At 41.3% G+C, this 25,988-nt stretch overlaps 1 protein-coding gene across 1 annotated transcript; it reads left to right on the plus strand.

Annotated features, from left to right (window-relative positions):
• Positions 1-5,247: 5,247 nt before the first annotated feature.
• LOC103778811 (25-hydroxycholesterol 7-alpha-hydroxylase) lies at positions 5,248-23,848 on the plus strand (the record flags this gene model as incomplete). Its single annotated transcript, XM_008946427.1, has 5 exons — positions 5,248-5,384; positions 11,541-12,137; positions 12,591-12,797; positions 18,799-18,977; positions 23,454-23,848. Coding segments are annotated over 5 exons (1,408 nt in total), but the record flags the coding sequence as incomplete, so codon positions are not given.
• Positions 23,849-25,988: the final 2,140 nt, after the last annotated feature.

Raw genomic sequence — 25,988 nt, forward strand, 5'->3', positions numbered from 1 at the left:
AATCACTACAGAAATTCCCTGGTTGGTTGGTTGGTTTTCACCAACATTTTTCCCAGCTTGTTTCACATTTCCAGTGGAGTCTGTCTTTGCTGTACTGCTCTTTTGGAGAGTGTGGATAATCTCTTCTCTCATTGGTGCATTCAAAAGTGTATTTGCTACTTTTTCCTGAAATTTTTTTTTTTCCTTTTCTTTTACAAGTGGTTATTGCTACTGCAACATGAAATCACTTTACCTAGAGAAAAGTACAGGCAGTGGCAGTGTGAGGTTTTTTTCCATCCCGGGGCTCCTGTTTCTTCTGCTCTGAGGCAATCCAGGTCTGCATCTCTCTGTCAAGACTTGGCCTGATGCATCCATTTACTTCACATAAGCCTCCAAATAGTGATCAGATAGAAGCAGCATCTGGTCCTGACCTCTGTAGGTGGTGGGTGAGCTGAGAATTCAAAGTTAGAAACCTGTGTATTGCTAATATTCATCTGGCTTGTTCTGCAGGGAATGTGTTTTCATACCGTGTGTATTCAACCTGGAAAATAATGTAGAGTTTCAGGAGGTCTCTGAGGTAGATAGTCTAGACGGAGTATTTAAGGCATGCATCATTTTATAAGTAGCAAGAAAAAAATGTGGACAAATATTTGGAAGATAATATTTTTTCTGGCCTGATAGATACTATGAGGAGGTCTGGGGGGAATCTTAACTGCTAAATTAAAAAAAAACAAAAAAAAAACTCCACCACTGAAGATGGACTTAGTGCCTTTCTCCTGTCCTAAGTTTCCCATGTTCTCTGTCTCATAATGCAAGAAGACACTCCAGACACCACATTTCTGGGGATTACCTTTCTTGGGGTTGAAGCCTTTGGCCTCATTCTTTTCCTCACAGTTAGAGCGTTCATAAGCCCTTGGAAAGACACTGTCTGTCATGTCTTGTTGCTTAAATACTGTGGTCAAGCCTGTGAATAATCTCAAACTGCTTTGACATGTTCATAACAGCTTTTGTTCTACTGCTGTACCCATCCATTTCCATTCCTTAAAGTCCCCCGGCACGGTACGTTCCAGCTCGGGCGTGGTACGTGATGGTTTCACCAGAGGGAAAAATCAGATGGGTACCTTTAATTTTTGTGGATGGTTTAGAAGGTGAAAAATAACCCCTCTGAGCCCAGTGAGGTTGTGAGACCTTTTTCTGCCCGGCTTTGGTGAAAGTTGCTGAGAAGCAGTCAGGCTGGAGCCCGCGGAGTGCCGGGGGCTTGCTGGGCTTGTGCTGCGTGTGGCGAAGGCTGCGTTGACACCAGATGCCAATCATACACCAGCAGTGGATTTGCAAGATTATAGGACAGGGAAAAAGATGAAGGTTAAGCACAGGGCACAATAGAGATTACTTATGGTAATGAATTGTATAATTTTTTGAGACAGATCTGGATTAATGTTTATCCCAGGCAAGAGATTACGGTATGTCTGATTCTAGTTGTAAACAGACATTATTAAACAGAAGGTTTATGTTCATGAAATGCGACTATGGGTGTTAAAGTACTTATGATTTATTATGTGCAAAGAGAAAAATTAACCTGTTCATCTGCTGTAGTATGAGATGCGCTGTGGATTTTTGCATAATTTGGAAGGCATCTGCTCCTTTGGAATACAAATAACTAGTGAAATGAGAAGGATTCTCCTCTCAGTTACTCTGTTTCAGTGCCCAGTGATGTTGAAATAGTGTAACTAGCAAAAGAGTTGACTTGTGTGCTTTTACGAAGCAATAATACTTCTATGAGAGATAATGTTGGCAAATGCTTGTGAATCTTTAGGGTATTTTCTTTATAACTAAAAAATAAGTTAATGTTTAGAGAGCTTAACAAATGACCTTATTCGGGTTTCCCAAATAATTCCCTTTCACTAAGGCAATTGAAATTGAAACATAATTGAAAACATAATATTTAGAGACCTTGAATAAAAAAAAAAAAAATCTGAATCTATTTTTCACATCATTTGTGTTGTCCCACATTTTTCTCCTGCTTTATTGCGTCACTGCTGCTTGGCATAAGTAAGACGTAGGTACAACATCCACATTTTTTAACACTGCCTTGTCTCAGTAGCTAAATAATCACACTGGAGTCAGTAACTTGTGTGTTTTGGGTGAGCTGAAAAATCTCACCGTAAGGAAATGGTGAACAAACTCCAAAACTTTGCTCCCTTGATGGAGTAGACATTGCAACTTCATTACTTGCTAACAAGGGAGTATCTTTTCTCTGTGAAAGTGAAGAAAAATTACAGTTATCCAAATCTGTTCGTTCTATTTATGGGCTGTATTTGTAGCCAGCTGATTTTTGCATAATGCCATTTGAAATTATCCATTGAACAATGATGGATGATACAACTGTGTTGCTTTCCCTCCACTTTGTAACTGATCTGTCTACTTATAGATTGCGTTGGACATGTTGCTGATGCTTTATTTGTAAAATGCACTCACATATGTGAGAAACTTGTCCGCTGAGTCTTACTGGCTTCACAGAGGCTTCTCAGATCAGTAAAGATATTCTTGTAGATAAGCAAAACCAGCCCAATCTGTAAAAAATGTAGGAACATGGAGCAAAAAGGTCCAGGGATATTATGAAGTATGTTAAGTGAATCAGAATTTAAGCAGTTAAACTAAGTCTGAATAAAATGTACTACAGTAAGATGTTCCAGATGCTTCAATTAAAAAAGTTCTGATCTTAAACTGACATCAAAACACTTTGTATTACTCTTTTATATTTCTTAGCTATATTTTACATTTGGAACAACAAAATATATTGTGTAAAGAGAAAAATTTAACATTTATAGAATTTTACCTAATTTTCAAATTTTACACTGGCTGTGAGGTGTGAGTCCAGAGTCAAAGTTCCTAAACTGATTAACCAGTAAAAGTTTCTGTGGGCTTTGGTAATGGTTCAGGGTAGCATCTGAAGCTGATGGGAACTTCTGGAGGTACCTGGTATGTGGGTAAAAGTCCTTCAGGAAGCCAGGGTCAGCTGCTGCTGAAAAGCTGGTGCAGCGAAGCGTATTTTGGAAGATCCTAAAATACCCACGTCGCTCTTTTCTTTGCTGTGTGTGAGCAGACCTTTCAGAGATAAGTCATGGAGATGACCTCCGTCTTCCAAAGAGAAGGAAAGCTAGAAATGAAGACACATTTCTGTTATCAGTCTGCTGCGGGTCGTAAGTTGAACTGGTGTTAGGTTTTCTCTTGAAAGCCTCGTAGCCCTGACACGGTGTTTAACAGTGTTAAGCTTATTGCTGCTGAGCTCAACATGTCTGAAGCACACGATGACCCTCCTGTCTTCACCGCAGCAAAATGTCTCCCTGATGTCATCCCGCAGACTTGGAGCATTAAGTTAATTTCCCCCTGGACTTCTGAGCTGCCTTCTTTTCTATCCGGCGGAGAGCTTGTGAAGAATACAGCTTCTGACCGAATGACAGAACATGGAGGGTGAAATGAGATGCATTCAATTAGAAGATGACAAAAAGCCTGTCTAAATATTTGTCAGGATGCTCCTTACTGGGCACGGTGTCCAGCCCAGGAGGTGAAAGGCTCTCAGGACTTCATGGTCTAGGGGGGTGGAAAATAGGTAAATCGTCCAGATTCTTTATGAGGGTATAATTGATAATTGAGGGTAGTGAGTGGGCTGTCATGCTTCCAGGGCTGGTGATCCCTCTCATGTAATCTCAGATTAGTTCTTTGTTTGTATTCACTTAATACGGAATTAACCATTACAAAGTTTTCTGGACCACTTGAGTAAATAATGTTGTTGGACCACTGGAGGATGGATAATGCTGTGGTTAATGGGAGGTATCGAAAAAGAGGGGTCTGCCTTCTCCACAATAAAAAAAATTCAAACCCACACCTCAAACCCCCAAAGCCACAAAACCCAAAAGAACTAAAAAGCCAGGGCAAACATGTTGGCTGTCAGACTGCTGGACTGGGACCAGGAGGTTTCCTGGTCCTCCAAGGATCAAAAGGATGTTCTTGAAAACTAACTTTAGGAATTAGTTAAACAAAAGGAGATCGAGATCTCCAGCTTGGTTTGGCCACATCTGTTTCTCTGTAAATTGAATTTATAGCAACTTTTAAAGTAAGAGAGCAAATCCCTGGCTTGCAATTTCCTGCTCCAAAAGTTTTAATTAGGAAAATAAAACCTTTAAGTACAGAGTATCGTGTCTGCCTTTGCTGTTATCATTTCTGTTACAGCAGTTCAAGGGAGAAGGGGACTACGATAGGGTTAATCCAGCTACATAAAAATCCGTGCTGTGTATGATAGCAGTAAAGCTTGTGATCCCTTGATCTTTGATTAGATCCAAGCTAGTAAATACCTTGTGTTTAATCAGAAGGAGTTGTTCTGCATGTAGTATAAGTCACCTTCACAGATGGATGTAGCAGCGGAGTTGTTGGTGAATATTTGTTTTAATCCTCCTCAGAGCAAGCACACTTTATGTTTCTTTGTTGTAAATCGGATTCGAGCAACTAACAACCAGCACGAAGAAAAGACACTTACAGTTCAGGAACAGGACAGTGTGGGAACCTTTTTTTCCTTTGTAAAGAAAAATGTCACTTGTTTGATTCTTAAAAGATATTTTCTGCTCTTCCATAAACGTAACTAACACACCATGGCTGCTTTTTAGACTGGGATGCAAATGTCATCATCCAGAGTTTCATCTTAAACTGTTCCTACACGTGCCTGGCTTAGGAGGCTATAAATATAAGGAGACTAAGATTTATTATAGTAAATGTCTGGCTTCTATTATTATTTGGGATTTTAAAGATATTTACTTAGAATGGCTGGTAAACTGAAATTCTTAACCCGTTCTCTGTAGGGCTAGTTTTTTTGTGTGGCATGTCAGCGTCCTATTTACCTAAATCTGTCATAAGTGCCTTCTGATACATCTTCCTCTGACAAGCCAAGTATTGCGAGTGAGAGGACTCTTTGCTGGGAGATTTTCTACCGAATGTCATTTTTCTGTGTGCGTAACTTGAGGGTAATAACTGGATGACCTGTAGTTAAATGCATCTCTAATTCTCTCACTTATTTTTCCTAATCACCACCCAGAGCCTCCTGTGCTCAGAGGTGTGATTAGATTTAACCTGCCGTCGTATCTGAAGAACTTTCTCCACAACATATTATACATTGCAAAAATTATCTGTGTAGATGGTGGGCCTAGGTGAGATATAAAGATGAGTGGCTCTCATGCCCAGCTTAAATCCTGATTATTTTTTTTCTGTTTTTAACAGGAAGACTGGTGAGCCCCCGCTAATAAACGGCTGGATTCCTTACCTTGGGAAGGCTTTGATTTTTAGAAAAGATGCTTTCAAATTCTTACTGGATCAGCAAAAGAAACTTGGAGATATTTTCACTGTACATATTGCTGGTGAGAAATATTTTAGCGTTTCTCTTGATGTTTTCCATCAGTGAAGTTAAATACTAGTTGAAATGTTTAGTTTAGAATCTTCCTTAACCAAAAAAAAACGTTTTTGTGTAGCATAGGTGAATAAAAATGACTCAAATTCACGTGTATTTGTTTGCATAATAAGTATCTGCAGGATATAATTATGAGCGTGTGGATTTATATGCAGCTATACGTGTATATACGAATTGACAGAATCAGGTATATATACAGATTGACAGAATCTGTAGGCATGTAATTTATGAACACAGATTTTGCCAGCACATTTAATTGTGTATTGTTGGGGTTTTTTTCCCTTAAAGAAGGGGGAACTAACATCATCTTGACACAGCACAGAAAAATATCAGATTAAATTTAGAAAACACTTCAGAAAAAAAAGTGCAGAATATGTTCTCACACATTTTACAACTGGTTGACAGGAACACAAGGGAATGAATGACACATTGACTCAGTGATACAATCAGGACTGGAACACTGAAACTTCCCATTGCCAGCCTCTTGCTCTGCTCATGCTTGCTGAAAATAACAATATAATAAAGCATGATTTAACCTTGCTGCTTTCTTTTATAGCTCTATTACTACTAGACTTGCTCAAATACGAACATCTGAGTGAGTTCATGTAGACACTGAGCTGTAGAAGAAAAACACAGAATGAAACTGGAATCTTGAACAAAACTTAAATATATACATCTACACACATAGATACACAGGTGTACTTTTACTAAAATCATTTTAATTTGTTAAAATTTAAAAACAGTGTTCTCCTCTGTTCAGTAAAAGGCAAACTCTTATTAGTGCAGTGGATGTAGTGAATCTTTTGCCCCCTTACATCCTGACATCCTTGTTCAAATGATCAACTTCTGAGTTAAATCTGTCTCAGTTTTAGCTATTCCTGTATTTTTGGGGAGTCTCAAATGAAAATGTAAAGTAGAAAGTTTGTTTTGTAGTTTTACAACAGTAGCATTAGATTTACATTTCTATATAACTACTATTTTGTAATAAAACTAATTCTTCTCTTCAGAAGTCAATTCATTTAATTGCAAGCTGTATGTTTAATTAGTAATTTTTTTCTTCCTCTTACCAGATCTGCTCTTTTTTTTTCCCCTTTGGAAGAGCATTTTTATTGCTATTAAATGTGTGATTTTATTTTTTTTAACTCATTCAGGGTTTTTTTCTTTAGAAACTGTTATGTTCAGGGTGGGTTTTTTTTCCGTCTTGAAAGGGAGTTTGACATAGCACAAGACAAACTTTTGTTGAAATAGTCTTTTTGATTGTTAATGTATAATACGCAGTTGTGGCTTCTTATGAATACAGATTAATAATCATAATTCAGAGACTACTCTAGTAGATTCATAAAACCATATACAGTCATCCTTAATGTGTTTAGTCAAATATTGATTTCTCTTTCACTCCTTTGTACTTTGATGCAAGACTGTGTTTAGAGATCTGTGTGTTTAAGCCATCTACAAGTGCAGTTTAGTTGCACAAAATTCTATTTGCATGCTAAACAAAATTTCATTTCAACTAATCTGCCTGTGTTTGGGTATTTTGAGGAAGCCTTCCTTGATAACTACCGAGGTAAATGGGGTGAGGTCGGGGTATCAGTTCAGCCTTCTGCAGGGAAATCTCGGATTTTGCGGATTTGTCGTCACAGAGATACCACTTGAAGTTCCCTTTTCGTCTTGACAGGCAGTATTTTTATGCTGAAGAAGGGGAAACAGTTTGTCATCCACAAATCAAGGCAGAAGCTGAAGGTAGTCAGTCCTTCCTCTCATGCCCTGATCCGAAGACATACGGGATTTCTGTATGTCTTACTAATTTGACAGAGATGATGTTTATATGTTCGGCAAACACAGCGTAGCCTTGCTCTACATGGGCTATCATTACTTTAGCTCCCCCAACCAGTGGGTGTCTGAAGGTCCTGTCAAAAAATTCTATCAATATATATTGTTCTAATTATTGGTTCTCAAACTAGTTCATTTGGAAAATGCGGCACGATGCTTGGGAGTTTCTGGCGTTGCCCCGTACCGGTAACACGATTTCGCTGATTGTACTTTCCCATGTGATGAGCAAATGATTGTCATCCCTAAAAGTCGTAAGGGACATGGATGTCATCTTAATAAAGAAATTAAAAAGCACATCTTTCGATGAGAAACAATGTAAATTCCTGACCTGTCGCAGAAAATAGTTCTCTAATTGGTTTTGTGTGGTGGTGCAGCAGAATCGTTTTCCCCAAACGTCACGCCAGCGCAGCACCACTGTACATCATTGTCAGCAGCTCAGCAGAATCTCCCTAATAAGAGGACGATTACGTAAATGCAATAGTCTTAAAAAAAAAAAAAAAAAAGAGAGAGAAAAGAATAAGGAGGGGACAGAGAGAGAGGGAGAGTCTGTGGTGTTGAGATGATGGTGCTTCCCAAGCCAACCTCTCTGCTTGTTAAGGGTCAGCAGCATAAGCAGACAGCTGGGTAAGGGCTTTAAGGAGCTCAGAACATTTTTGTCATCATTTCTAGGTGTTAAACTTTGTCCCCTTTTCCTGACATGTCCTTAAGAATGATGCTGAACTTCAGCAGCACTCCCTCTGAGGCTAACTCAACTTTTAATAAAACAATCTCAGGGTTTGTACAAGCACACTTGTCTTTCTGAAGGCTGCTGCTAAGTCATTCTTTCCTTTTAAAATCATGATACACCTACAGTAACATATCGCATTTTTCTCTCTTAGGCAAAAGGTAATTTACATTAACTCCTTACCAAGCTGAAGCCTGCTGCAAGCATTACCCAAATAACATCCATCATTATATGCCATCTGAAATGCTTGTCTTTCATCATTAGCATTAAAAAGCTCCGGAATGCATTATTAGAGTAATTTCTTAACTATCACACAAATACTGGCTTCTGTGCTCGGGTTTACCAAAGTTGACAATTTTCATATTTTCCACATCAATCTTCTATTTCTAGGAGACTGTAGAAACTGAATGGAGATAACCAGGCTATTTGCAGCACGGGTGTAACGCAGGCTGAAGGATTATTGGATGGGGAAGTATGAATTCTCTGTAGCCACATTTGAAAAAAAGAAATCAGAGGTCTTTTTACAGAAACAGAGACACATTTCTTATTTTGACTTGTTTCTGTGGTTCTAAATAAAATAGCTCAGTGACTGAAACTGTTGAGATTTTGAGTGTGGCATTTGTGTGTGGACACGTCTACTTAGTTTTTTGTGTTGAAGGATTTTTTAACAAGGAAACACTTGCTCCCCAATGGTTTCTATATCGACACCTTCAATATTTAAGGCTTCCTGTTTTTTGGAGCATGTGATATGCCTCCACTTTGGGCTGATCTGGCATTTGCCTTTACTGGTGCTCTGATGGAAATTCATGAGCGTCAAGATTTTGATTTGTTTTCAGAAAAGGCAACTTTCAAGAGATAGTTCTTGGCATTAGCTGCAGTGAAAAGGCATGGAAGAGGAGGGGGGAAGCTGCATTTTAAAATACCAAATAATAGCTAGAAACTTGAGGAAAGATTTGGTCTCTGACACCACCAGGGACAATAAGTGGGAAGAGACCTGGTCAGGGACAACGTCATCATTTAAAAAGCAAAACTAAGGAGCATATTGACACTCAGAAAATCTAAAATCCTAGCTCGAGGTGAGAAAGTTTGTTCCAGTTTGGATGTTTGCTGCTCAGGGTAGAGGAGGTGTTGGGGCAGGGTTTTGTAATTAGCAATCTGTTCCTGTGTGGAGGAGACTGGGGTAACTGGTGTAGCCACGAAGTGCATCTGTGTACGAATGTAATTGCTAAAGGCTCCCATCCCTGCTCTCACAACAACCACTTACTAACTACACTTAATTAACTCTAGATTTTAGTCTTTTTTCTAATTAAAAGATTAAAATTAGGTTCTCATCAAGGTACATAAACAAGCTGCCTTTGTTATAGAGGGGTTCCACATTTCTGACTCCACCGACCTTCACTAAATATGATAACAAAAGTATTTTGCTTTATGTGTTTTTATATGTATCGTTGACTTGCAGTGATGTGGTCTGGAGCCTGAACTGATTCTACAAAATTAATTATATTTTGGTACACACTTACTTTTTGCTACCAGGAACCTGATGAGAATAATAAAAATCAGGGTCTGTGATATTCTGTTTCTCAGAGATATTTTTTTTCCCCCCCACAAAGTATGTGCTAGTGTTGAGTGAGCTTTGATTTTAAATTATAGCTAAAATTGTTTGTTTGTCTGAAAACTCATTTGCTGAAAATAATTTTCTTACTTAAAAATTATAAGAATTGCTGTGCATTTGCTAAGTGTCTGATTAAAGATCACAAAGAAACTCATATTTTGCATCAGAAATAAGCAGATGGTGGACAGATGGTTTAAATTAATATTAATTAAAAATCTTAACTTAAATTGTTTACCCTGTAAATGCAAAGTTAGGAAGCCAGCTTTCATCTTTAGGGTTAATAACACTCCAAATCTATTTATTAAAAATTGCTCCACTGGGCATTCTTTTCAAGTTTTGATCCCAAAGATGGTGGCCTGGATAAGGAGGATGGCTGTGGATGAAAGTTGGGAAGAGAGAGCAATTCTAGGACTCTGAACAAAGACCCTGCAGAGGTTGAGACTGAAAATTCCTGTCAGCCTCAGTAGTCTGGGAAGGAAGAAATGGTCAAAAAAGAGGACTGGGAATTCAGGTTCTCTTTTTCATGCTCATTTCTTGATATATTTAAATATATATATATATGATTGACGATGTTATAGTAAACTAAACTCTACAATTAGCTTAAAAACCTTCACACATTGTTGGCAAAAAAAGGGGTCAGATTCTGTCTGGATTTATCCCTGTGTTTCCTGACTGGTTTGCTGGGATTGCAGTGTGTGTAATCAGGAGGAGAGTTACGGGTGCAGGTCATCACAGGGAAAGTCCAGAGCACACGTGGACTTCCCAGAGAGCACTCTGTGTACGTATGAGTCACAATATGGAATAACTATGATAATTCAAATATCACTATATGGTAACCATGGATACTTGTTGACATTTTTAGTGGTAGTGACTACTTTATCTCAGGACATCTGTCACAGAGCCAAATTTGGTCCTCGGTTAAGCATCTAGTGTTCCCACTAAAATAAAAGATTTTTCCTTTGAGTGAAACAGAACTAGTCTGTCAGTGCTGGAAGCTTTTCTGTTTTCCTGAGTTTATAGCTAGTGTGGGTGATGTTACACTGGCCCAGGCTGCCCAGAGAGATGGTCCATGCCCCATCCCTGAAAACCTTCCAGGTCAGATTGGATGGGGCTCTGAGCAACCTGCTCTAGTTGCAGGTGTCCCTGCTGACTGCAGGGGGGTTGCACTAGATGAGCTTTAAAGGTCTCTCCCAACCCAAACCTTTCTGTGATTCTAGGATATTTCACAAAGGATGTGTACATGTAATGGGTACTCTTCTTCCCCAGTGCACCTCACCTTTAAGAATCAAGAACTCTAAATTCAAGACTTAATATAGTAAACATAACATTTAATTGGGCTTTGGGAGCATCAACATTTTGATTGATCATAGTTAACCAAAATATTCTTCTTTGGTAGTTGAATTAAAGCTTAGGGAGAAATTGCAAGACTTTATTTGGCATGGGCAACTTGAAAAAGAGTCAAACTTGCTGCAGTCCTGTTCCCTCATGCAGATTAAATGTGCTTCTCCCTTTCTGCTGGTGAAAACCTGGAGTTTTCAAATGCTGTTACAACTCCACATTGTATTTTCATGAATTACACTGGAATGGTAAGTGATTTATTTTAGAGTGCTACAATTGGAGACATGAGACCCTACTGCTGGCAAAACCAGTAGATCAGTCCACATGAAAATGGCCTCATGCTGATTTTAGAAGAGCTGTAAAAGTGTACACAGGTGAATTCTGCATCCTGACAAAGAGAATCTGAATAAAGCTGGTTACATCTTCCTTCTTTGTTTTTCTTTTTTCTTTTTTCTTTTTTTTTTTTTCCCTGCAGATTTCTTCACAGATCTTTGCTTCGGGGATTTTCAGCATGCCTTTTTCCCAGACATTGGCTTATTTTCACTTGTTTCTCCTGAAACTAGATTATGAAAATGCACGTCACTTTCTTTTTTTTCTTCCAGGTAGATATATTACCTTTATCATGGACCCATTTCAATATGTCTATGTCATCCGAAACAGCAAACAACTTGAATTTCATGAATTTGCTGATAAAATGGCTTCCAAAACTTTTGACTACCCAGCCTTGTCAAAAGGAAAATTCCCCGATCTCAAGGAAAACCTGCACAGAATCTACCAGTATCTACAAGGCAAGCCTTTGGATATAATTTCTGACCACATGATGAAAAATCTCCAGGATATATTTGAATGGAAATGCTCACAAGCAACAGATTGGGAAACAGAAAAAATGTACAAATTCTGCTGCTCTGTAATGTTTGAAGCCAGTTTTGTAACACTATATGGAAGAGTTCCTGCTGCAGATGGCCACAAAGTTATTAGTGAAATCAGAGACAAATTTATCAAGTTTGATGCCAGCTTTCCCTATTTAGCTGCAAACATACCAATTGAGTTGCTAGGAGCTACCAAGAAGGTTCGGAAGGAGCTTATACATCATTTTTTACTTCAGAACATGACAAAATGGCTGGGAGGGTCAAAAGTGGTCCAAGCCAGACAAGATCTATTTGAGAAATATGAGCTGCTTGGAGATTATGACAAAGCAGGTAGGAAACTTATGAGTGATTGCTTGTCTAAAATAAAATAATTTACTATAGACCTTTGAAATAAAAAGGCAAAATGGCGACCTTGAAATTTTTTTATGTTCTTTCTAATTGGCTAATGATAAAATGTTTTACTCTGAAACAACCCTCTATGATAATTGATTTTTTTTTTTTTGTGCTGAGGTGGTAAAACAAGATACTTAATGGTGATAATGAGAAAGATTATAACTGAGCTGCATTTCCTCCCCTTATTCCCCCCCCCCCCCGCCCCCCCGACATTACATTTCAAACTATTCTCATTAAGCAGAAAATTAGACTTCAGAAGCCTATTGGTCCTCATTAGCATTCACTGATCCTTGGCTGGGTCTGTGTCCTAACATCTTTTAATTAGCACACTGCAAATCTAATCAGTGTAATAAACGCTATTAATCTTCCTTTTCACTTATTTTCTCCCAGCACATCATTTTGCCTTCCTGTGGGCCTCGGTGGGAAACACGATTCCAGCTACATTCTGGGCCATGTATTATCTTCTGCGGGACCCAGAAGCTCTTGCAGCGGTGCGTGACGAGATTGACCATTTGCTGCAGTCAACAGGTCAGAAGAGAGGGCCCACGGATAACATCCACCTCACCAGAGAACAATTGGACAACCTGGTCTACCTGGGTAATTTATTTTTATCTGTTAGGAAGAAAAGAAGGGCTCTCCCAGCAAACTGGGTTTATCACTCATTTCTGTTTACCGAGAAGGTGGAGGACACAGCTGCCTAATTGACATAATAACACCCATTTACATCAATTATAAATTATGTAGTTTATAGCTGTAGATACTCTCATTGCATGTAAACATTAAAGCCTAGGTAATTAACTATGCAAGGTATGCAAAAGGCTAAATCGAAGCTTTGCAATTATTTGAAAAAAAGTTGATGCCTATTAGGTTGTTTGATTCTGAGCATCTGCCGAAGTGTTAATGCATTGCAAGTACTTCTGTAGGGTACTGCCAAGAAGGACCCTTTTCTGAAATTAAAGTGGGATAATGCATTTAAACTGCAAGGGTAAATTTTTTTTCCCGGAGTGTCTTTCTTTCTCTCTCTTTAACAAAACAAAAAGATCTCTAAAGCATGCTTCGTTTCAGTGGTGCCTCAGACGATAGAGAAGAAGGTCAACCTTTGCAGTACTGGGAAAAAAAGTACCGTGGATCAACACAGGGAGCTCTAAGGGAGATACAGCTCTTCCAGTTCTGGATCAGGGATTCAGAGGGACAGCGTTGCCAGTGGCTATTGGACACTGTCGATCCAAGAACTGGATAAGCCTTCAGAGCATCCACCAATTGTCTCACTTTGCAAGGTCACAGGCACTGGCAAGATAATCACTAAAATTAGCCCAGGGGAAGAGAGCAGATCTGGCAGGTAGCAACCTAACTTTTAAGCATCTGAAAGTCTCCATAGGTAGTGTTAGCAGGGTAGACAAAAGCTGGATAAATTCTTAAAGGTTCAATATTGCTTTCTTCTTAAATATCAAAACCAGTCCCCAGTTAAAACTGAGCTCACGCCCATATGTCTTGTTAGCTCACATCTATATGTCTTGGTAGCTCATGGCCTGGACTGATGTTCCACTCTTGAACAAAGCTGTGTCAAGAGAGGGTGGTGGAGCAGTGCAGCCTCTGTGCCTGTTTGGATCTAAGTAATAGGTTCTCCAGGACCATCCAGTGTGGCACGTCCCAAGAGTCTTTGGTCAAACTTGATTTGCTTCTCATAGTACAAATAAAACCTTGAGTTTGATCCAGTTCCTTTTTTTAGAGCATTAATGTTAATCTTACATAGTATAAGTGGAGTAGGTTGGGTTTCTTCTGGAGTCACAGGAGCTTTGGTGCAGATTTATCTCTAACTGATGGAGAAGGCTTTGGAAGTAGGGGAGATACTGTATGACAAGCACACTTGAATAAGCACTAACGTGACATTTCATGTACTTTTAAGGTACACAAGTAAAACTGCTTCGCATCAGAGTTAGCATCCACTGAAAATAAGATAAAAGGAACGTTACTGAGAATCAAGAGAAAATTTATTTTGTATTTGGAGACTGAGATGGGAATGGTAAGAAAAGAAAAAAAAAGAGACACCCCAGAAGTGTGGGAATAAGGAAAATAAAAGCATGTACTTCACTAAAACCATCTGGTGCAAAATGGTATAAACAGTTTAAAACATTAACTGTGTCATTCCTCTGCTGCTCCTTGAAATCTTGAAGTACCTTGGTAACATTTGATTTATGTGTTGAGAGGCAAGTGCCACATCCTACTTCGTAGTATTCTTGTAACACTTTTTCTTAAATTTTATAATCATGTTAAACATAATGTGATATGAACAGAAGCTAGATCTCAATTCTTCTGGCACTTAAGTCATAAAGGGCTGGATACTGTCCCATAAAATAGTAATATAGGAAAGAAAATCTGTACCATAAGAGAATGAAAGTCATGCTTCAGTCGAAAGGGGTGTTTTGTTAATAAATGTGTGGGAAGGACAAAGGTCCCAGTTGACATCTGGTTGTGCACCAGAAACCTCGTTGTTGCAGGAGGGCTGTGGGCCAGAGCTGCCTTTGCCCTTGACCTCAGCCCCAAGGATGGAACTTTTCCTCTTCCCTTGTGCCAACCCGGCGCATAGGAAACTGGGATTTGTTTCCCTGCCCTCGAGTGAGGCAGCCCAGGTGAGATTCCTGTACGTTCACCGCCTTCTCTTTTCATCCTCCTGTTTTAAGCGCTCTGATTCCCCATCCTCTTTTTGCCCTGCTATAACAAGAGCCTTTTTTTGGCTTCCTCATACTACAGAGAACAAGCAAGAATTGTGAAAAAGCCTTTCTCAGGCAGCAACATTCATATTATGGTCAGATTCTTTGGGTCTGGGGAACAACATGGCCTGATTTACTTCTAAATTCAAAGCACGGATGTGTGAATTTTAATTTTTTTTTTAAAAAATGCTTTCAACCCCCAGCAAAACTGACAAATTTTGTCCCTGATTTTTTTTTCTGATGGCATTTTTTTTTGTCTGCATAAGACTTTTCCCAAAACTGAAACATGCTGATTTGTGTGCACAGAGTAGCATCCATTATTAGTCGTTACAGCTCGTGGCAGAGCTCTAATATGGTGAACGACACAGGAGGATGGTCTGTCGGGTTTTATGGTTCTAGTGGAAACACAAAGGGTAAAGCAGAGATAGAGTGAGTGCATGTTTAATGCTAGGCATGTTTAGTCAGTTCGTTTGTTTAATATTAGCCCGTTCATTTCTATGCTGAAGTATTCTTGCCCCAGGTCATTGCTGAATCCCAGATATTTCCTGCAAAAAGAGCACAGCTTGAAAAATTGTTCCGTACATGAGAAAGGGTACGAACCCAAAAACAGCTAAGATGGAGCGTGTGATCCTAACGCCAATGTTAAGCATTGCAGCCGGTGGTTGGACTGAGAGAAATGAAAATATTTTCCTGGATTGGGCAGGGCAGTTCTGTTTGGTTCTTCCTAAGATGCAGATGTTCTGGTTTCAGATCGTCGTTTGTCTTGGCATGCTGCGATGCCTGTGGGTAAATGACCCCCCCCCCAAATATTTGCATACTTGATAACTAATAATTACAGTACCCTATTACCTGCTATGTGTTAGTGTAAAATTAACAATCCATTATGCACAATAAGTTTTATAAAACATTTACAGATCGAGATCGTGTTTAATTAAAATTAACTTGCCTGCGAAAGCCAAATGCACTTATGATTCACAATGACCTTTTATTACCTGCAGTCCCTTGTTTTGGCTGGATGATTGACAGCTTGCTGTTTGGCTACCATGTTGTATTTCAGCTGACAAGACTTTTCATTTTAACTCAATTTGCCTGCCTATCACAAGCTGGTGGCAGGCCAGGCTCAAGTCACCCAGCTTTGCCTCAGCAGCTTGCTCTATTTCTCATTAGTACGCATTTATTCAGTGGAAATTGGAAGACAAATGCTTCAAGGCATGTGAACTAAGTATAGCAAATTAGGGTTTAAAGACTGAATATTTATAAGTATATTGAAACAGTTTTTTTAAAAAAAATCTAGAATGAATTGGAAGCTGAGTGGTAGCTTTAGTATAAGAGAAACGAAAGGAGAAGTGGGAGGATTCTAAGAATAACAATACTATGAGAGATATCTCTTTTCCCCCCCTCCCCTCTCTAGAAAATATGTAAAATCTCTCTGACAACACCTTATCAAACAACAGCCTGGCTTCTTTATGTAGCGCTCACACAGTGAAGTTTAGCATCTCATGTGTGTGAGAGGGGGGGCAGGGGGGAGGGGAATGAGGGTCATGTTCATTTGCTGCTTGGTTATCCCTTGGTATGCTTTAAATTGCCTTGTTTGTTCGGCACAAGCACAGAAACAGATGTTGCTCTCCCATGCTGGATAATTTAGTGTACCTCGCGGTGCAGGGCGGAGGGGCCTCCCAGGCTCCCCAGCTGGTGTGTCAGCGGCACTGCCTGGTGTCTGCTCAACTATGACAACTGCAAGTAAAGGCTGCAGCTTTATTGTGCGGTTGTCATTCCTCCCGACGTGAAGCTCCGGCGCTGGCGGAGAGCTGCCTGTCTGGTGGCTTTTTCCGCGTGAGCCTGCAGAGCCCATCCGAGCTCCACTCTCCTTTGTTGATCGTAATGCGACTCATTACTTCTGTCATCTAATGATGATGGGCGCCATCGCTCAGAGCGAGAGCCCGGCTCGCCTTCCGCCACGAACTGGTACTGGAAGGTAAAACAGATTTGTCATTTACGATCTGACCACTACGCCACACTTTGTGCTCCATTATTGTGATTAACTTCTGCCCAAGATATGCTGCCCAATTGTCATCTCGGGCAGGGACCGCCGCGCTTCCCGGGAGGATGCCCACGGATGCGATGTGACCGCGGCGCTCGGGCGCTTAAACGCGAACCTGCTATTTCGCAGTGACACTTAATGATTATTTTCCTTTCTTCTTCCTCCCTCACCTCATTCCCTCTTCCTCGTCTGATTTCTGCTGTCGCTACGGATGTCACCACCACGTCCAACTGGAGTTCCCAGCTCCGTTGACCGTGGGTTGGAGGCGGCCGGGGAGCTGAGCCTGGACCCTTCCTTCGTACCGCGGAAAGTTTTGTTGCCAGAGCGCTGCCAGTTGAAATCTATCGTGTCAGGTGCCTTGTGGCTATCCTCAGTAGAGGCCATCTTCTGGAACCAGGGTTCTTTTCTGGCTTCGTCACCAACAAGCCGATTTGACTCTGCCTGATTATAGTAACGAAGGCAGTCCAAAAGAATATGCACAGCCTCACTGTACGTCACATTGAATCACAGTGCTGGCCACACAGAGCTGACCGCAGCCTCATTTCTTTAGACAAATGCATGCTTAAGGAAAAACCTCCTGCAAGAAAGCATCCAGGGCCACTTTATTTGCTATGCATGCCGTACCAGATTTAATTTTTAGTGAAGGAACGTTTGTTTTGGGGTTTGTTTTGGTTTTTTTTTTTTGGAGGCATCTACACTGGGTAGCTCCTGTCTCTAATAACCTACCCTATTGAGTGCAGCAGTTACAGTGCCTTGACGAACACTTCAAGAAGGTTTATTTGATATCACAGAACATAAACGCGGACACAAGTGGGTTATTATGTGCAAATGAAACCCTGTTTTAGGCTATTTTTCACACTGACGATTAGAAGGAATCGAGTCGCATGTAACAGTGCCCATACACGCTGGTGGAAAAATAGTCAGTTTTGATTACAAAGTGAGAGATGCAGCCCCAGACAGGAGCTACATGCTGATACACATGCTATCAGAATGATTTATGCAAATTATGCATATTATTCCCAAAGGAATTCCTCTTCAAACTGCCAGGATAAATTGCCGGAAATTAGCCATAAAATCTGTCGTGCTAGGAGCAAAAGGTGAAGGCCACTGGGAGAGCAAGGACATTCAGTTTCTGGAGCCTTCCAGGGTGTGATGGTGGAGACAGAAATCTTGCTTTCCCTAAGCCTGAAAGGACTATGTTTTTGTTTTCTCTTGGCCAATTAAAAGTGTCTTTCTCTTTTAAAATTACTGGGCAAACAAGGAATTGCTTTCATTCACTCTGACCATAACAGACACTATCACTTGGCAGCGTAGAGCATCAAAAGGAAAAGAAATACTTTTTTAAATTCTCAGAATGACTATGGAATTAACAAGAAAAGTGATTTTTCTAACATATAGTCCTGCCTGGACATCCAGCAGCTTTTGGAAGGCACGTTAAAACAGCTCTACAGATGCTTCCACTGGTATTTACTTGCAGCCTCCAAAGCAGATGTAAACGTGCAAAGCATCCGTGTCTTTTGGTTGCATGGTTCTCAACGCGATGCCTGAATAATGACTTTCCACCCCAAACCAAGGGCTGCCTACAGCCGACAGGATCTCTCAGCACCATCAGTGAGAATCACATCGGGAGGCTCAGCGCCACGGCTGCCCCCCTCTCCCGCCCCGCGGGGTTGTTTATTGCCTCCTCCTGGTCTCTGCTTTAGGTTTGGTTTGGGTTTTTTTCTTTTTTTTTTCCTTTAGCCTACTCTACTAAACCTGTCAAGATTCAGCAGCTGTAGCCTTGTGTAACTCCCAGTCATCTCCCATATTTCTGATGCTTCCCCCCCCCCGCTTTTGTTTCATGCAGAGAGCGCCTTAAACGAGAGTTTACGAATGTGCTCGTCCTCCATGAACATCCGCATCAGCCAGGAGGATTTTGTTCTCAAGCTGGAAGGGAATCAAGAAGTCGGTTTGAGGAAAGGAGACTGGATAGCCCTTTACCCGCAGATTTTGCACATGGACCCTGAGGTCTATGAAGATCCTGAGGTAAACGTTCAGCTGGTGCTCCTCTTCCTACTGCAGGCACATCCCAGCAGCCAAGCCTTTTGTGATCCGTGGGGTTGGGTTTAGTCTGGTTTTTTTGGTTTTTTTTTTTTTTACTGCTGTTCCTTCTTGTGGAACAGATCTTCCTACTTTCAGATGTATTTTCTGGGGCCCTATAGGTCAAAGGATTCATTGGCCTGAAGAGAGAAATATGGTGATGAGACTGACTGGGACTGCTTTCAAAGGAATTGACAATTGCATATTGACTACCATAAACTTTAGGCTAAATGTGGGTTTTGTTTGGCGGTGGATCATTTGATACCCAAGGAGGGCTGAATAATAGAAGGTGGTTTAAATAGCAAATAATGTGGGCCATTTAGCTAAGTGCCCCCAAAGCATCATTGACTCTCTGAAGCCCTATAATAGCAGTGTCTTTCTCAAGCCTTATGCTTTTTCACCTCCTTTTGTAGGGATTCACCCTTTCTTGATCAATTAGTAGAGTGTTGTGAACTTGAGCCTGTAAAGCTGTTGCTCCGAAGCGAAGCTCGGAGGGTAATTGTGTCATCTCCTTGTATTTTTCTCTGACGCTGGAGTTAATGAATATCAAAGACTCGGAAATTAATCCACCCTGCCTCAGCCTTCAGACGGCTTCACAAGTTCACCACCTGCATGCAAATTGAATAGTCCTCCTCTCAACAAGGTTGCTGCCCTGCTTGCTGTCCCCAGCCCAGGGTGCCACGGAGGAAGAGCGAGGGTGATGCTGAGGCTGGTAAATGCCTCCTCCCCCTGAGAGGCAAGAGCTCATCTCCTGCCTGACCCATTCCTCAGGCCCATTCCTAAGCAAAGGTCTGTCTCCCAGCTGTGCTGACTTCCTTCTGTTTGAGCCAAAGAAGAAGGGAACTGGGTGTTTTTTACATGTTTATAGAAACCCCCTGTTAGAGGTGTTGCTTCCTGAGGCTCTCTCCCTTTTGGGGATTTAAGGATATGAGGTTGCAGAGGGAAGATGAGTGAAGGACAGCATGTGGCTCTGCAGGAGCTCCACCAGCCTCGGTGAGAGGAGGTGTAGAGCATGTCGGATTTAGTAAGAGTAGGATATAGTCACTGGGATGAACACTGGAGCCATGAATATGGAAATGACATCCAGGAGGGCTCTGCTGGCTGTCCCCACCCAAAAATGAAGACAAACCCTGCTGAGGAAATCAGAGATTTAAAAAATAACCTGTATATTGGCAAATAGTCGATTAATATTTCTGTCCTTAAAAAGTGACAACTAACAAATAAGCTTTTTCTCATTTTGTTCTTAACACTTTATTTTGGAGAACATTATTGATTTGTCAAAAGTCCATCTGTTTGTTTAGGTCCTAGACCAAAAGCATCAGTGTGGAAACTGATCCCCTCCCTTATCCCATAATTGCCGGAATATATTACCATATTTCCATTGCTTGAGTGTATCTGCTTAGTATCAGCTCTGCTCAGCTTTCACAGTACAGCTTTAGTTCATATATTTTATCTTTCTGATAGTGAATGAGCAATCCAGACATTGCAGTACATTGATTTCAGCACATGGGCCCTCTCGAAAAGTGGGGAAATCACTGTTCTGTTTGGTTCTTAAAATATGCAGTGTGCTTTCAACAATAACTGCTGAGGATCAGATAGAGATGGAGAATGAATTTTTTTGAAAGGTGCAGTCTTGAGCTTGTCATGTATTTAGGGAAAACTTCCCTGGGAAAAAAGGCAGCTTGACGAGATAATTTTGTAGCAGTGCTTTTCTCCTGGATACGTAAATTTAAGTTCAAGCTATCTTCTGCTTTGGCACCATGTTGTGTAAGCATATGTTGTTGACCTCTTTCTCCACTCGTCAAAGCCTAACTAACTGATTCAGTTTTCTATACAGTGGGTAAGTGAACCCCTAAGTCCTAACTCAGCTCGTTATTGAGCTCAGTAAATGAGCTTGGCAAATCCCAGAGAGTTAAATATCAAGAAACTCTGCAGGAGACCCTGCATGGTGGCTTCCCAAACAAAGTTAGATACGAGGTGTGACAGACAGGGGCTTGCATCAGTCACAGGACATTGCTCAGTGTTTGTTAGAATCCTACCAGGCCATCCACACAGAACTTCATCTCCTGCTTTTGCTCAGCATCTTCACTTTTTCCTTGCCATGAACCACCGTGTCTCTTCCAAGGAGGGCTGTGCGTGACCAAAAGCTCCTTTATTGTCAAAAATTAGCTTTGATTAGCCAGCAAACTAGCTTTTAAGGAAAAGTCATCCAACTCGAGGGGCTTCAGCAGCACAAGCCTGAGTTTGATGTCACTATTATTGGCTCCATTCCTGTCTCACACTTCTTTTCTGCTTTCCCAATTCCTTAGACACCAATTTATGTTTTGGTCTTTTTTTTTTTTTGAGAGCAATTACAACTCTCAGATGGCTCTTAAGATGGCAAAGAAAAGCATAAGGTCTGACCCAGTATGTCTGTGTGTTCAATACCATGGTTCTTAATTGCTCCAGACGCCAGGAGTGCACCTTGTGGAAGTGTTCCAACAAAGTGAAGAGCTCTGGGTTGTTTTTTTAAGCTATTGCTGTTCATATTTAGCAGTGCTTTTTTAGAGCAGCAGGATTTACATTTCAGGAAGCGAATCTTTTTTAAGGAAGAAGCGGTATTCTGGGCTTTCATTTGCTACTGTGCTTCTTCAGCTGAGGCAACGACTTGCTGGGGGGAAAAAAATGTCATGCTTCCTTTGGGCTGTGGTATTCGAACAGGCTGAAGAGAATCACTTGTCAGTGGAAGTGCATATATAATCACCTTGGTCTTTTTGGAACCATGGAATCGTTTTGGTTGGGAGAGACTTTTAAGATCATCGAGTCCAACCCTTAACCCAGCACGGCAAGAGCACAAATAAACTGTGACCCTCAGCACCACATCTCCATGGCTTTGAAACCCCTCCAGGGGTGGGGACTCCACCACTGCCCTGGGCAGCCTGGAACAGGCCTGGACAACCCTGGCAGGGAACACATTTTTCCTAATGTCCAACCTAAACCTCCCTGATGTAACTTGAGGTCGTTTCATCTTGTCCTTTTGCTTGCTCCTTGGGAGAAGAGACTGATGCCCGCCGGGCTCCAGCCTCCTTTCAGGGAGCTGTCAGGAGCCAGAAGGTCTCCCCTGAGCCTCCTTTGCTCCAAGCTCAACAACCCCAGGTCCCTCAGCCACTCCTCACAAGACCTGGGCGCTAGACTCTTCCCCAGCTCTGTTGCCCTTCTTTGGACATGCTTCAGCCCCTCAATGTCCTTCTTGGAGTGAGGGGCCAGGCTTCTGCCACTTCGAGAAATAAGCTCCTGTTCCTCAGCACCCAAAGCTACATCCCCTCCCGTGCACCTTGTTCCCTTTCTCATAGACCGTCTCCCCTGGTGCTGCTTTTTCTCCACAGCAAGACTGCAGTGGCTGCTTTTCAGAGCCTTTGATCTGATGGGTAGATAAGGATCGGTGCATTTTTCACTGTGGTGAGGGTATTTTTAATCAGTTGAGGTTGGTTTCTGTCTGACTGACTTGTTCCCAGCCAGCTCCAAATGGCTGCTGCTATAGCAGATGTATGCAAAGCAGGACAAATGCTAATGAGTGACCATAAGCAAGAAGTGTCTGTCATTTTTATTCAAAGCATGCAGGAGGATTTTCTAAGTGGTTAATTTGCCGTTGACTGAGTGAGGATGCCAGATCTCCTTCATTCAAAACAGGAGTTATCTCTAAACAGGAATCCTGCTACTGGAAAATAGTCAGGAGGATGTTCAGTTTATGGAGTAGGTTACAGGCACAACCTCGAGCCTTTCTTGAAAGCACTGTCTTTATAATGGTCAGCCACTGGTGGTTGTCCTGCTTTGCACACAGCTTCTGGAGCAAAACATGTGAAGGTCAGATGTGGCAAATTAAGCAGCAACCATCTCCAACTGAAGGGAAAATTGGCTGCAGAGCCTCGGGTCTGGCTTTAGAATAATCTGCACCTCTGGGTGCAAAAGAAGGATGGGTTTTGCCCTAGCTTGCAAGAGCAGGATCAGTGCGATGCATTAATTTACTCAGAGGCATTTGCAGAATTTGGCAGATTATTCTTATTCATGATGTATGTATCACACGGGGCACGTATGATGCCGTACAAGAAAATTGTCCTTCCACTAAGGTTCATTGTCCCCACTACAAAGCGATCAAAATCTAATTACAATCAATACAGGCCAGGCACTCGATGGGTGAAACGTGGAAGCTGAAGGAGCTTGATGTAAAAGGGCTGAGCGAAGTAAGTGGGTTTAAGGAGTGTTCTTTGCAGAGAAGATAATGTGAGTTAATGAAACTTGAGGGTACCAGCTAAAAAGGAGAAGCTGTCAGCTCCTCGTCTTCATCTTACTTTCTGGGTTTCAGAAGCTTTACCATTGTGCAAACAAAGCAGCTCATGTAACTGCCTACTTAGATGTCACGCTCTCCCTCTTTTTCATTTTCAGGAGTATAAATTTGATCGATTCATAGAGAATGGCAAGAAGAAAACCACGTTCTACAAGGGAGGAAGAAAACTGAAGTATTTCCTAATGCCCTTTGGCTCTGGGATCAGCATGTGTCCGGGGAGGTTCCTTGCAATCAACGAGATGAAGATGTTTCTTTTCTTACTGTTGGCTCGTTTCGATGTAGAACTGGCGGAAAACAAAGCTGTCAGACTTGATAACAGTCGTATGGGCCTTGGTATCCTCCTGCCAGACATTGATATTGCCTTTCGTTACAAGCTAAGGTCCTGAGGAAAGTGAGCGGCTGCCTGTATGCCTTCTACTAATCTCCATGTTTGCTCTGTTTCATCACTCAGCTTTGTGGGTTTTGGAAACACTTACTTCTCCCTCTCTGCTTTTACCTCCCTCCTATTTGTTTCTGTGAAGAAGAGCCCTTGGGCTGGAGGCAGATAGCAGATGCTGGGCCGTGAAACCTCAATTTGTCCAGCCTGAGTTGTGAGTAGTGAGGTGAAAGGACAAGAGTTTGGCCAAGTAAATAGCCCAGCATCCCTACAAGATGAACCCCCATGCTCTTGGCGGTGAGTTGAGGTGCAGGATTTACAGGGAGGATGACATCGAGCTGACATCAGCAGGACATTCAGGTGGGAAATGGGCTCGGCAGCCCCTCTGTCACAGGGGTTTCCCCGTTCCACATTGGCAGGTCCTGTCCACCCACCATCTGGAGGCACCTCTGCATCTGCTTGTAGAAGCATAATAGCAAGAAAGGGGGAACTTAATTCTAGGGGGTAAAAGAATTTTTAGTGATTATTATTATGACTTTTTATTTACTCTGTTCCCTTCATGGTCTCGAGTGTCTTAAGCCTTATCTGGGAGGTGTGATGGGAGCTGTGTGGGGTGGTGGGGGATGATTTGCAAGAATGTCTTTAACTGGCAAAACATCTCAGACTTCAGTCTTATATACTGAGGGTGAATGCTTTGCTTTTCTTCTTCTTTTTTTTTCTGGTGCAATGCAAAGAAATTAAAACCTGGGATTTTTTTTCGTGCAGTCATATAAAGTCAGAAGGGAGCTGTTGATTTTAACAGGCTCTGGATTGAGCCTAAATTACCTGGTTTGGCTTTTGAGCCAAAAAAAGTATATCCTTCAGGGAGAAAATACATGAGCCTGTCTGAAATGATTCTGTCATCTCAAAAAATTACCTTCCATTTGTCTCACTGTTTTCCTAGTAACACCTCCGTGTGTTTATTTTGACCATTTCTGGTGTTTGTTAATTTCTAAAAAAAATGTGGTATCTAAAACTACCTTTGAATAGTGTTTTACTGTGCCTAAGTTGTGCATAGGCAGAGTAGTGCTTGAAAACAGACTTGTCCATCTACAAACTGGAAAATAAGCTCTTCCCCGGGGCCAGAATTTGAGCAAGTGAAAACCCTGGGCAGCCACAGGAGCTGGCTGTATCCTGGCTGCCCAACCTGCTTCACTGGGTGACCAGCTCTTGTTTCAAAAATGTGTTTCCTAGTGCACAGGATTGGAGAGTTTCAGACCCTCTTTCTCTTCCCAGCCATCACTTCAGAGACTGATGAGGATTCTCTTGGCTGTCCAGTCCCACTTTGCCAAGATGCTAATTGTGATGGGAGAGTAGCCATGTCTGTGGGCCTTGCCTCATGTTCCCAAAAAAGCCATCTCTCTTTGGGATGTGCCAGCATAAAATCAGAAATGTGCCACATTAAAATCAGAAATTTTCCTCCTCTCTAAAGCACTTGATGGCCTATGAATGGAAACCACCACGTACATACTAAGGATTAGAGTTATTTATTGTTACTTGTGTAGAAGCCTGCTTAGTTATTGATATAAAGCACATACCCTAAATAAGCATCAGTAGAAAGGCTTTCAGAGATTGGCACAGCTGCATTCCTAGTCCTCCGAGGAGGAAATTGTGGTTTTGTGAGATGTATTGGATATACATTTTTTCTTCATATACAGTGTCACTAATGTCTGCAGCATTGGAGTACGCTTACATTAAATGGGCTTTGCAGTTGATTAAATGCTTTAACTTTGCTCCAACGTTTAATCAACAGCAAAAGCTGCTTATTGCTTTGTGCCACAGAATACAATTTGGTTTTATGGAGAGATTCTTGCACTCAAGTTACTTACTGCTGTAGTTACTCTGTAGGAGCTATTGTGTACTCGGCCATAGCTCATAACCCAGGGTGGGCATCAGAGCCCTGTTGATTGACAGAGGAGATGTTGATATCATTACAGTGTTGACTGTATTCCATTATTTCTTAACTGTAGGATGTCTGGTGCCACAGTTATGGTAAATCTTTCTTTGGCATCCAACTTTGAAATAAACCTGAGGCCACTGCGAAAATAACAGTAGGTATTTGTTTTAAACAGAAGACTTGGTTTTTTTCTTTTTCAATAATTGTATTCTATTTTTAGGATTTTGAATTAGACTATCACAGGCTGATGCATAATTTGGTAGGACACAGTAGGACTGTGCCAAAAGTACATGCAAATCTTAGTAATTTGAGAATAATTGA

This window comes from Merops nubicus, unplaced genomic scaffold (assembly GCF_000691845.1).
Source record: "Merops nubicus isolate BGI_N331 unplaced genomic scaffold, ASM69184v1 scaffold17250, whole genome shotgun sequence".
NCBI classification, from domain to species: Eukaryota; Metazoa; Chordata; class Aves; order Coraciiformes; family Meropidae; genus Merops; species Merops nubicus.